Below are 14,030 nucleotides of genomic sequence, written 5' to 3' on the forward strand. Positions count from 1 at the left end.
TCACAGAGTCCCCTGGCCCTGGACTTGGTACAATATAACTTTGTTATTGCTTCTGGGTCATTTTATCCTCTTGATATTTTGGGGGATCATGTCCTATAGAGTTATATACTGATTTCTCAGCTCTGTATATGATAAACTGAAGGCTGATGACATTTTTTTCTCATCAGTCTCTGCCACAGTGTAGCGATAGTTCTCCACATGGGCATGTTTAGCTATTTTAGAAAACAATTTGGCTCTTACAGTTTAGAAATCTGGCCCAGAAATGGAGCTTCATTCCCAATCCATTTTAGCTTTGCAACTTGTCTCTTCTTCAATAGATATCCCAAAGTAGTTCTCATTGTCCATCCTGAGACTCAAGAGCTGGACACACATTTAGACTGCGTTACATTTCTGGGGAAGCAGCCAGATCTCAGGTTTCATTTTCTCAAGAATGTCCACCAGCTGCTGGTTGCCTTTTCACATCCCATTGAACATCACAAATATCTTAGAATATCTCTTCACATCTGTCTGAACTTCACTTCCTATAAGTGAGACTATCCAAACCATCGTGGATATTGGTGAGAAGAATGGGGTCAGGAACAGGGAGAATCAGGTCTAAGTAGATGAGTTTGGTCATGGATGTCTAGGATTGGTTCTTTAAGGTTTGAATACTTTGTGAAAAGTTGTACCACGTCTTCCACCTGGCTTGTGATAAACTCTGTGAAAGAATCATCCTTGGGCTTCTCTTCCTAATCTACCTTCAGTGATGAGGCCATGGCCCAGCTGGACACTCTGCTAGAGACCAGAGGCTCTGGGGAAGAGGACCAGAGGAACCTGAGGTATCTCAGCTGCCCTCAGGACCTGGTCACACTCACTGGCTTTTTCACTGCTTGTTCATTCTTGCCTCCATCTGCCCAGTCCACCTGTACCCCAGTCTACCCAGTCTCTCCATCTGGCTGCCTGCTATATACTTGCTCCTGAGCTCACCTTCCTGGCTTTTGCCCCTCATGATGGAAGTTACATCACCACAGCTAGATTGTCACATAAGGTTTTGATTCTATTCTGTGGTGTTTGGCAGACAAGTTTCCTCCCTGAAAATAATTCATTCTTTCCCTCAATAAATGTGCGCAGAGCTGGGAGGGGGAAGAGTCTGGGAATGGAGCGAGTATTGCTGAAGAATATGTTATATGTCACATGCTAAGATCCAGAAGCATTCTTTGACCTTCTTGTAAAGATTTCTGGCAAGTCATCTATGGATGATTTTTTCCTCCTAATTATGGGTGTGTCAAAGTAAAAGATTTCTGCTATTTCCTCTCAATATATCTTTATCTCCGGAGTTTTGCCATTGACCCTACCATTCTGACTCCTAGGACTCCAAAAACGTGCAGATTATATGAACATGCTCCTCCTCAGAAGAGGAAGTGGGGACATTTTGGAGGACCTCAATATTCATTTTAGAATCAATTCCCCTATTGTTGGTTTTTAGGGTCCTTTATTTTTATGTAAGTCAGTTTATGCCTTAATTTTAGACATATCGCCAAAAGAAAAACAGAATAATCTGTTTTCTGTGGTGATATAGTTTGGCATTCTTCCCCGTTATCTCATTTTTTCTATTTCCAATATTAGTCAAAATTTTCAATTCTAGATTAAATTAACTTTATTATTTTTCTACTATTTCATATGCTATGCTCTTATACTTGTTTCCTTTATCCTAAAGGTTTTATATGTAATCAACATTTCTAAATGTTATCTTCAGATAGGCTTTATTAATTCCCTTTATATCTTTTGTCTGAAAAAATACACATGTTGAAAATCTACTGGAATCATGAAGTTATGGTCAGCTCTCAGGCTCTGCCCTCTCCCAGCTCTGTGCATGTATATTGGGGAAAAGAACGAATTATTTTCAGGGAGGGAATTTTTCTCTGTCATTTGTATAATAGAATCATAAACCTATGTGACACTTTAGCTGGATATATATGTATATTTTTAAGTCTACCTGTGGTGATGCAACTTCTGGCATGAGGGGCAAAAGCACTATTCGCAATCTTTTATTCCACAAATCATTACCTTGTGCAAATAACTTTCATGGTGAGATAGTTCACACCAGGATTAACAAAAATGAGTAGATAAAGGCTAAAATCCTGGAGAAATTGGAAGTATCTCTCACAGCCAGTAAAAATGTAAAATGATCCAGCTGTTTTAAAAATCATTTTGCCATTTCCTCACATGTTAAGCATAGCATGGCCATATCACACAGCAATTCCATTTCTATTTCTATGCCTGAGAAAAATGCCTAAGTTCACACAGAAACTTGTATGTAAATGTTTATAGCTGCATCACAGCCCAGACCAGAAACAGCTCACTTATCCAACTAAAGAATAGATGAACAAAATGTTTATTAGAGCAGAAAATAGCTTTTAGTAATAAAAAGGAATAAAATATTGATACATGCCACAATATGGATGAACTTTGAAAACACTATGTTAACGAAAGGAAGTCACGTGCAATTGACTATATATGATTCCATTACACCCAGAAAATGAACATTACATTTACAGAGACAGAAAGACTAATGGTCGATGAGAGATGAGGAGGGATAAGTGTGAATAAAATCTCAAGGTCACAGAGTCCCCTTTTAACGTCATGAAAATACTTTGAATTTGACTCTGGTATGTTTGTACAGCATAAAAATTATACATGACCTAGGTGGGTGGTATGGTATGTGTTATGGTACATTTCAATACAACTTAAATGATATAAAAAGTAGAAGTGCTTAAAAAGTGAACGACAGCTAGAAGCAGAGGAAGCCATCCCAAAATCATTCTATGAAGCCAAAATCACATTCATCTCCAAACCAGGGAAAGACCCCTCCCTCCAAAAAGAGAACTACAGACCAATCTCTCTGATGAACATAGACACAAAGCTCCTCAATAAAATACTAACCAACAGAATCCAGAGACAAATTTCAAAAATTATACACCACGATCAAGTAGGCTTCATCCCACAGATGCAAGGTTGGTTTAACATTTGCAAATCAACTAATATAATACATCATATCAATAGAGCTAAGGTTAAGAATCATATGATAATTTCTCTGGACACCGAGAAGGCATTTGACAAAATACAACATCCATTCATCTTGAAAGCACTAGAAAAAATAGGAAGAGCAGGTACATTCCTTAAAATAATTAAAGCCATATATGACAAACTACAGCCAGTATCATATTAAATGGAGAAAGACTAGAATCATTTACTTTAAAATCAGGAACTAGACAGGGATGCCCACTTCCTCCACTTCTCTTCAATATAGTGCTGGAACCCTTAGCTATAGAAATAAGACAAGAGAAGGACATCAAAGGGATCCACATAGGGAAAGAAGAAATCAAACTATCCCTACTTGCAGATGACATGATCCTATATCTGAACAACCCAATAAACTCCACTCCTAAACTCCTAGAACTAATAAATCACTTTAGCAAAATGGCAGGATACAAAATCAACCTGCAAAAGTCAGTAGCCTTTCTATACGCCAAAAATACACAAACAGTGGGAAAAATCAAGAAAATGATCCCTTTTGCAAAAGAGTAAAATGTTTAGAGATTAACTTAGCCAAAGATGTAAAGGAATTATTTCATGAAAACTATGAAAGCCTAATGAAAGAAATCGAAGAGGATACCAGGACATGGAACAACATCCCACGCTCATGGATAGGAAGAACCAATATAGTGAAAATGGCCATATTGCCAAAATCGATATACAAATTCAATGCAATCCCCATCAAAATCCCAAAGACAATTCTTTACTGAAATAGAAGATACAATCCAAAGGTTCATATGGAGCAACAAAAGACCTAGAATAGCCAAAGCAATTCTAGGCAAAAAGAGTAATGCAGGTGGTACTATAATACCAGACTTCAAACTCTACTATAGAGCCAAATAACAAAAACAACATAGACCAGAAGATCAATGGAACAGAAGATCCAGAAATAAAACCACATACCTATAATCATCTTATATTTGACAAAGGAGCTAGAGATCTACCGTGGAACAAACACAGCCTATTCAATTATTGGTGCTGGCAAAACTGGGTAGCCACATTCAGAAAACTGAAATTGATCTCAGCCTGTTGCCATGCATAAATGTTAACTCAAAATGGATCAAAGATCTCAATATCAGACCTGAAACTCTGAAAGCGTTACATGATAGAGTAGGAGAGACATTGGAACACATAGGCACAGGCAAAGCCTTCCTGAACAGAGTCCCAGATCACAACAGAGTGGAGAGATTTGACAAGTGGAACTACCTAAAAATAAAAAGTTTCTGCACAGATGAAAACATAGCTACTAAAACAGAAAGATAGCCAACCAACTGGCGAAAGATATTTACCAATAATACATCAGACAAATGCCTAATACTCAATATCTAAAGGGAATTCAAGGAACTAATTCCCCCAAAGCCAATAAACCAGTCACAAAGTGGGAAAGGGATCTAAACAGAGACTTATCAAAAGAAGAGGTTAAGATAGCAAAGAAACATATGAGAAAATGCTCATCATCCATAGACACAAAGGAAATGAAAATAAAAACAACCCTAAGATACCATCTTACCCCAATCAGCATAACCAATATTCTGAACTCAGACAGCAACAAATGCTGGTGGGGATGTGGAGAAAGAGGAACCCTACTGCACTGCTGGAGGGAATGGAAACAAATTCAGCCACTCTGGAAGGCAGTTTGGAGGTTCCTCAACAAACTAAATATAGACCTTTCCTACAATCCAGCCATACCACTCCTGGATATCTACTCTAAGCATCATAACCCAGGATATGATAAGGACATCTGCTCAGCCATGATCATAGCTGCACTAGTCACAATACCCAAGAGATGGAAACAACCCAGATGCCCTACTAGAGATGAATGGATACAAAAAATGTGGTATGTATATATACAATGGAATTCTATATAACCACCAGATAAGATAAAATAATGGCATTCACGGTGAGGTGGATGAAATTAGAGTGAATCATGTTGAGCGAGATAAATCAAGACCAAAGGAACAAAAGTCATACTGTCTCCTGATATGTGGATCTTAGATTCAAACAGTACAAGAGTGATGACTCAATACTTTTGGTTACTCATGGTCATGACATAGTCTTTGAGATATGAATATAACTATATGGACATATAAATCTATGGTGGGATATATACTCTAAAGACATTATGTTATATTGTATAGATCAATGCATATCTATGACGAAGTTTCAGCTTAACTTTAATTTTGTTCCTAAATTTATGTGCCTGTGATTGCATATAGAGATTCCCTTCTTGAATACTGTTTGTTAAACTTGACATTTGAAATTTGATGTAAAAAAATCAGTATTAATAAAATCTTTTTTTAAAGTGAATGTCAGGAATAGGAGAGGCTATTACAGAAGAGCTCAATATATTTTTGAAATCTGGAGGAGAGGTAATGACTTAGCAAAACAGAAAAGCACCTTCAAGCTAGATTCTACCATGAATCCCTGAAGACAGATGATTCAGTAGGAACCAATAAGAAAGAGACCTGGGGCTGGGAATGTGGCCTAGTGGTAGAGTGCTTGCCTAGCATGCACGAAGCCCTGGGTTGATTCCCCAGTACCCCATACATAGAAAAAGCCAGAAGTGATGCTGTGGCTCAAGCAGTAGAGTGTTACCCTTGAGAAATTCCAAGGACAGTGCCCAGGTCTTGAGGTCAACCCTCAGGACTGGCAAAATAGAAAGAACGAAAGGAAAGAAGGAAGGAAGGCAGGAAGGAAGGAAGGCAGGAAGGAAGGAAGGAAGGAAGGAAGGAAGGAAGGAAGGAAGGAAGGAAGGAAGGAAGGAAGGAAAGGAGGAGGAGGAGGAGGAGGAGGAGGAGGAGGAGAAGAAGAAGAAGAAGAAGAAGAAGAAGAAGAAGAAGAAGAAGAAGAAGAAGAAGAAGAAGAACAAGAGGAAGAAGAAGAAGAAGAAGAAGAAGAAGAAGAAGAAGAAGAAGAAGAAGAAGAAGAAGAAGAAGAAGAAGAAAAGGAAGGAAGGTTGGAAGGAAGGAAAAGAAAGAAAGAAGAAAAGAAAGAAAGTAAGGAAAGAAAGAATAAAGAAAAAAAGGAAGGAAGAAAAAACCCAATTGTTACATATTTTGGATGTGATTCCTTGAAATTTTGGTTTCAAGGAATCAAGATTTTCCTTGGAACAGAGTTGAGACAACCATTTCGAAAATGGTGTTGGGTGTACCTGTGGTGTGAGGAAGTTGTGGGAACCAAAGCCAAAAATTTTAAAAGTTATGCCAGGCTCAGTACAATGTAGTCAATGGTCAAGTTAAAAATATAGTTGTTTAAAGCTGGGCACCAGTGGCTCACATCTGCAATACTAGCTACTGAGGAGGCTGAGATCTGAAGATCGTGGTTTGAAACCAGCTCGGGCAGAAAAATTTGTGAGACTCTTATTTTCAGTTAATCACAGAAAAAGCCAGAAGTGATCTTGTGGCACAAGTGGTTGAGTGCTAGCTTTGAGCAAAAGCACCCGGGCCCAGAGTTTAATGTTCACGATCAACAAAAGGAAGGTAGTTTAAAGTGAAGAGTGTGGCTCAGTGGCAGAGCATCCACATAGTAAAAGGCCCTCAGATCAAATCCTATTATCAAGAAAAAAATGTATTTAAAACAAACTTGAAAAAAGTTAAATTGATCGTAAATAACAATGTATAATTTAACTGGATTTACTTCTTGCTAATGTTTAACCCATTTGCTGGTTTTTCTCTCTTCCCTCATGTATATTTATATACATATGTGTATATGACATGTTATTTGTTTACATGTATATATGTGTATCTTTGTACACACATATATGTAGGCAAGAACATATATACAAAAATAAATTTATATACTTGAGGAGAAATTTCATACGTATGAATGGTTATATTTCATCTATTAAAATAATACTAAATTTAACACTTAATACTTGATTATCTTTCAGTAACGTTAACACAGTTACAATTTTTATTATCTTTAAGTAGTTATAAAATTTTAAATCATTCATCCTTATTGTATATGTAGTATGTATTTGTGCTTTTCTTTTCTTTTCCAGTTGTGGGGCTTGAACTCAGGGACTGGGTGCTATCTGTGAGCCTCTTTGTGTTCAAGGCAAGTGCTCTACCACTTGAGTCACAGTGCCACTTCTGTTTTTTAGAGATAAGAGGTTAATTGGAGAATAAGAGTCTTATGGAGGCTTCTCTGCCCATCTGGCTTGCAATCATGATGCTCAGATCTCAGCCTCCTGGAGTAGCTGGCATTATAGGCATGAGTTACTGCACCCAGCTGTTTCCTCTTTTCTTTTCTTTTTATTTTTTTAACATCTCCATTACAAGGGCAGTCTGTAATTTCCTATTGTGTTTAGCTGTGTGACATCAGTCTCTTTTAATCTGGAATAGTACTTTTTTATGACCTGATCTCTTTTGAGGAATATACCTATTGTTTCAGTTTTATGACCCCTCCCCCAGGTTTACTTTTCGTTTCTTTAAATTTTATTGTTGGGGTAATGTATAGAGGGATTACAGTTGTAATTCGTCAGGTAGTAGGTGCATTACTTCTCACACATGGATACCCCTTTTCATATTTTGGCCCTGTTTCCCTCCCCCCCACTCCCTCCCAATCATCTTGTTTCCTCCTTCCCTTCCTTATTTGAAATAAACAAACAAACATATATACATACTATACCAGGTAACAAAATCAGATACGTTCACTTTTGTGATGAGGTTTCTCCTGGTCATATATTAAAGGATATTTTTGTGTTTGTGAGTTTGCTTGTTACAAACAACAACAAAGCAACACCAGGAATGCAAGGCTATATAAGAGGTATTTCTGAACAGACCTCCTCTAGTCAAGGGAAGGCAGATGGGAGGAAGTCGGCTTGACAAGACAATGGAGAAGCTACGCATGCAGGACAGGACAAAGAACAGTCTAGTATTTCTGGTAAGCTTTCATTGTAAGAAAAAGCAAGGATTGGGTGTCTGGGGTGAAGGTGGATTCATCAAACCTGATGGCTAAACAATACTATGAGGGAACAACACAGGGCTTAACCAGTTTATAAACTTCTGAAGCTAAAAGATCTATTTTTGGTGGTACTGGAGCTGGAATTTGGAGGCCTCAGGTGCAATACTGCTTACAACTCTGTTTTTCACTGTTTCGTTTGGTTTGGTTTTGTTCCTGTCTAGGTATGCATCTGAGCCACAATCTGCCTACATCGTGGATCACAGGAATGTGCCACGGTCCAGTTTCCGCCATGGAGGAAGAACCTCACGGATTTTCCTGACTGTGCTGTCCTGCCACTGCAGTCCTCCCAATCTCAGCGTCCCTTCTAACTTGGGATTCTGCTCTAGCTAGCTTTGAACTGCAATCCTCTGGTCCTCAGTATCCCATATAGTGAGGATTGCAGGTTTGAACTATCAGAGCCTGGCTGTAAATACATAAGTTTTAAGAGTTTTAAGGGTTAAGTGAACTAATATTATGAAAGGATAATAGATATACTATACAATAGCCACCAAAATAACATCTCTCTCTCTATATGAACCAATGGAAATTTTGGTGAAAAGTTACAAAGTAGATGGAGGAAAAAGCTCATAAAGTAACCATAAATGTGGTTTAAAGCAAAGGGCCTTGCCAAATGAAGTTCAATCAGCCTAATTAGAAGACCCATGATGCTAAGGTGAAGCCTACCCCTCACATCAGGATGGATCTGGTTGTGTGGGCTTTGGACATGTACAATTGCTCTGTACAACTGATGCAAAACTATGGGAGAGGGAAGGCAGAATGAGGAGGAAGCAGGGTTGGAGAGAGAAAGAATGATTGAAAACATGTTGAAAATGTTTGTTGTGTCGTCTCCCTTTTATGCTTTTTTGGATTCTGTTCATTGGTGTAAAGTACTGTGCTCTCTACAGGCTTTTAGCATTATCACTGAACCTCTTGAGAAATCTCAAGGGGTTTTGTGTTCAAGGTTTCTGTTTTTGTGCAGGTAAAAAGCATTGTGTATTTGAGGAGCTGTAGGTGAGAGCAGAATAGAACTTGTAAGTCCCTGAGCATGCAAAGCTTTCAAAGATTACATGTTATCCAAAGGGAGATCACAATGCAATAAAAGGATCTCTTATAATATCTAGGTAGTAGGTAGAATGATTAAAATATTGAGGTAAACACACTCTATTGAAAGGGTGTAGTGAAGGCATCTATAGGACACAAGAGGGATGAACAGATTAGCATATCTGGGTGATGGAGGGAAGCTGTAGGTTCAATTCCCTTATGTTGTTTTCTCCACCACCAGCCTTAAGAATCTTTGCTTTCTGCTCAGGCTCTGTGATGTGGCGTGGAACGGTGTGTAATTTAGAATGTGTACTCAGTGCCTGGATTCTGATGTGGATCTTCTTCTTTGACCTCGAAGCCATACCACAGCATAACTGAACTTCAACTTGACTTCTTGAGTATTCCTATCTCCGACTTCCTGTCTGGGTTTCTCCTTCTCTCTCTGTGCTAACAGAAGAGGAATTTGTATTTCCCAATAGCCTAGAAACAGAGAGATATCAAACAGGTAATAAAACTAGAGCTGCTCCGAGTGTAATACATGGATTTAATGTGATAAACTTCCCTTTAAACACTACCTTTGCCGCATCCAACACATTTTTCTAAGTTGCATTTTCATTTTATTTACTTTTACATATTTTAAACCTCTCAAAAAATTTGATCAATGAGTTAATGCTTTGTTTAATCTCAGATCATTTTGGGATTTTCTAACTACCTTTCCTTTACTGATTTCTATTTTAACACCTTTTGGCCTAAAAGCATATTTCATATGGCTACTGTTCTTTTTTATTTATTAAGGCATAGCTTATTTCCCAAAATGTGTTATATCCTGGAGGATGTACCACTTGAGCATGGGGAAATGATTATGTATTCTGTTCAGCTTGGGGAGATTATTTGATAATATTAATGATATCCAAGTGATTGAATGTGTTGTTTCAGACTATGTCCTGATGATTTGCAGCACAACCAAACTTCAATTTCTGTTATAAAGTTTGTTGAAGCTGTTAACAGTATCAGTAGGTTCATCTATTTCCTTTCCTATTTCTAACAGTTTGTCATACATTTTGACAATCTGTTATTAGATATATACACAATGTTTTTCTTATGTTGTTGGAAAATTGAACCCTTCATTATTATTTGATACTTCTTTTATCACTGGTAACTTTTCTTATTCTTCAGTATGCTTTGCTTGAAATTAATACTATTTCTGTTTCCTTTCCTTTTTTCCTTTGTGGGTCATGGGGCTTGAACTGGGCCTGGGTGCTGTCCCTGAGCTCTTCAGCTCAAGGCTTACCACCCTACCCTTGATCCAAGCCCCACTTCCCATTGTCAAGAGGTTAACTGGAGAAAAGAGTCTTAGGTCTTTTGTGCCTGGACTGGCTTTGAATCTTGGTCCTCAGATCTGAGCCTCCTGAGTAGCTAGGATTACAGGCATGAGCCACCACACTCAGCCTGTTTTCTTTTGATTCATGGCAATATTTCATGGCAAATATCTATAGGATTTATATGTTAAGAGTATTATCTCATATCTTCAACTTTAATATTCATTATACCCAATCTTCCTTTTTATTATCCCTTTTTTTCTCCTTTACGTTATCTTAAACAGGAATTTTGTTTAATTTTATTTGGATCCCTTTTTCTAGAAGTTCTAACTGTGTATTTTTAGGGTATATAACATGATGCTGAGTATTCTTTCCTATTTATCTTCCCATTTCCTTTTCCCATACCGTGGTGACCATTCTTACAGTCTTACTCTCTATTTATATGTATTCAGTGTTTTTAAAATAATTCCTGCCAGGCACTACTGACTCACACCTATAGTCCTAGCTACTCAGAAGGCTAAGTTCGGAGGATCACTGTTCAAAGTCTAGGCAGGAAAGTCTGTGAGATGTTTATCTCCAATTAATCACAAGAATATTTTAAATGGCACTGTGGCTCAAAATGATACGGTACTAAGGCTTGAACTTGGGGCTTGGGAACTGTCTGTCCCTTAGCTTTGTTGCTCAAGGCTTGCACTCTACCATTTGAGCTTTTTTGATGGTTAATTGGATATAAGAGTCTCATTGATTTTCCACCTGTAGCTGCCTTCAAACCAAAAGCCTCAGATCTCAGCATCCTGAGTAAGTTAGGATTATGGCTGTAAGACCCTGGCACCTAGCAATGTGCTTTTTCACTCCCAGAGAGGTCTTGGTTTCAGTGATAAAACATGTGATCATTCTATTTTGTAGGATCCCAGGAAATAGCCTTGGGCACTTTGTGAGTTTTCTGTTGTTGTTTTGATTTTTTGAAAGCCATTAATAGGAACTACTAGTGGTAGAATTTATGTTAAGTTCCTAGGAACTGGGCTGTGTTTAATGTTTTCTATAGTTATAACCATCAGAGTTTCAAATTTCTTCTAGTACCCAGGTTTTGTCTCTGGTGCTTTAGTTTTTCATAAGGTTACTTCCTTAAGTAGAGCATTCATGACACAGCTCATGTTGGGTTTAAATCTCCTATTTCTAGTAGGTATGAGTCCCTGGGCAGTGGGGTTCATTCGTGACTTTAGGTTTGTTTTTCTGAATCTTACGGTAACACAGGGTGGGTAGAAGAGGCTGGAGATAGGCAACTTTCCTTCTCCCATATGACATAGCACCTAGTGTTGATGTCTTCTACTAAGAAGGCTCCTGTTAAAGAGAATAATTGGGGTCTGTTTGAAAATGGTTCCTTCTCTCTCTTCCTGATGGAAATATGAAGGTTTTCCCATGGATCTTCACTGTGAGAGCCTGACAGGGAATCTTGCACGAAATAAAATGTAGGAAACTGTGTAAGATTAAAACCTATGGAGCAGCCTCACTCTAATGATAGTTCACAAACATTCTTTGGCAATTCATCAAATTGTCCACTTAAATGTTCTTTCCAGTTTACGATTCCATTGGATTTTGCCTTGATTATGCTTTCTGTGAAGAGGTGGGAGGTGGTTTTACTTGGGAGCTCCATTCTCTGATAGCACTAAAAAAATTTTTTTTACCTTATTCAGTTTTCCAAAGCTCCTTAATGCCATAATTGACTCTTTTCTCACAGGATGATTCTTTAGCTTCCTATTCACCTTCTCACATTGCTAGATGACTTTTGATTGGCCCAGAGAGATATCAGAGATAAGAAGTCTAGGAAAGACCAGGAGATCATTCTTCTAGAGCAATAGATCAGGCAAGGCTAGAGATTCAGGTAGGGATAATGTTTACATTTGCAGTTCACAGCCAACTAATCTGGGTATGAGGGATTCCAAGCACCAATTCCATGATTCTGACTTATCTTAGTTACAGATTACAAGTGCTCTAAAGGGGAATGGACTCTTTGTACCACTTGATCCTATGTTTCACTTAATGTCAAGCATTTTCACCAAGCCTTCCTCCATGTTGGGCAAATCTAGAGAGGAGAGACTTCTGACTAAACTTCAAGTATGAACTCAAGTCCTTCTTTTAGATTCTCAAAAAAAATAAATTGAAAAATCTGATCATCTTATAAAATTAATCAAGAAAGGAATAAACTATTATTTAAAATTGGGAATAATATTATTTTTAGATAATGGATATCTATATTTCCTAAGAGTAGCTTCTTTATGTTTCTTTTCTTCTTAGCATCAGGGAAGAACCAAGAAAAGAAAGGTAGGAAATTTTAAGGTAAGGTGCCACTTGTTTGACCTAGCACCTCAAAGGTGACTTGCCTGTCTTTCGATGAGATCCTAGGTTGATCATCTCTGAGGATATGAATATTTGGGGGTTTTTTTGTCAGTTGTGAGGCTTGAACTTCCTTAGGGTTTGAGTGCTGTTCCTGAGCTTTTTTGTTACCAAATTGAGCCACAGCACCACTTCCGGTTTTCTTTCATTGAAGGTAAGAAGAGGATCACTGGGATGGCTTTGAACCACAATCCTCAGATTTCAGTTTCTGAGTAGCTAAGATAACATGCATAAGCCACTAGTGCTCAGCTGAAGACATCAGTTTTAAGCAGTGTCTTTCAGAAAATAAAGCCTGTAGAGGAGAAGTAAGGAGGAAGGGCAGTCAAACTCAACACTTCTCAGTCTGTATTCTGCCCAGCCACAGGCATGAAGCAGTGATGAGCCTGAAGAGTGGGTGCTGGTCAAGTGAGGAACACATAGCCTGGCAAGGAAAGTTTAGTGGTTGCTTTGGAGTCACAACTTCTGTGTTCCATGCTTTATTTTGGGATGCTCAGACTCATCTCTGCGGTAACCTCCTGTGGTGATTCTGAGTATCACAGTACTTTATAAATGAAGCCACATAAGTATGTGAACTTTCCTCATAACCTCACCAAGTGCAGCTGCCTGTCAAGCCAGCTACTTAGGCAAAACTTAGATCCCATCTCAAAAAAAAAATAGAGATAAATGTGGTGGCACTCTTCTGTCATCCCAGCTGTGTGGGAAATACAAATTCAATAATCACTGACTAGGCCACCATAGGCCCAAACAAAAAACCCTATTTTAACAAACAAACAAAAAATAAAACAAAGCCAAGGCTATGGGTATGACTCCGGTGATAGAGCTCCTGCCTAGCAAGCACAAAAAAAAACACCAAAACAAAAAATTGTAGTTATCTTGTCCCTGATTCTTGGTGCTTTCTGATTTAAATATCACATGGGATTCCCATAAATGGACTCCTGTATGTCTCTACTTTCATTATGTATATCACTCTCCTGGTTGTCTAGGTCAGAGAAATTGCCATACAGAAGTAGACCAAGACATGAGAAAGGGTACCAATGTTTATTAAGTAATGCACCTTGTATCTGGTGAATATAATGTAACCCTTCAATTAATTACAATAAAAATACATGGAAAAAAGAAGAGCAGCAAGAAGCTTCTTTATGTTCTGAAAAAGTGATTGGTCTTTTTTTTTCTATGCCCTTTATTTTATATGTTCTGTTATACTAGGGTTATAAGTGCTACTTGTCTAGGAAAAGGAAGCTCCTGGAGAGAGATTAT

At 38.1% G+C, this 14,030-nt stretch overlaps 1 protein-coding gene and 1 pseudogene across 1 annotated transcript in view; one reads left to right on the plus strand and one right to left on the minus strand.

Annotated features, from left to right (window-relative positions):
- Positions 1–755, minus strand: LOC150064811 (proteasome activator complex subunit 3 pseudogene; annotated as a pseudogene).
- Positions 754–14,030, plus strand: part of LOC150064812 (spermatogenesis-associated protein 31D1-like) — a 27,935-nt gene continuing 14,658 nt past the window's right edge. The window contains exon 1 of the mRNA XM_090329119.1: positions 754–818. Coding sequence (XP_090185245.1) covers positions 754–818 — 65 coding nt within the window. The remainder of the gene's footprint in view (positions 819–14,030) is intronic.

This window comes from Megascapheus bottae, chromosome 3 (assembly GCF_031878675.1).
Source record: "Megascapheus bottae isolate mThoBot1 chromosome 3, mThoBot2.hap1, whole genome shotgun sequence".
Lineage (NCBI taxonomy): Eukaryota > Metazoa > Chordata > Mammalia > Rodentia > Geomyidae > Megascapheus > Megascapheus bottae.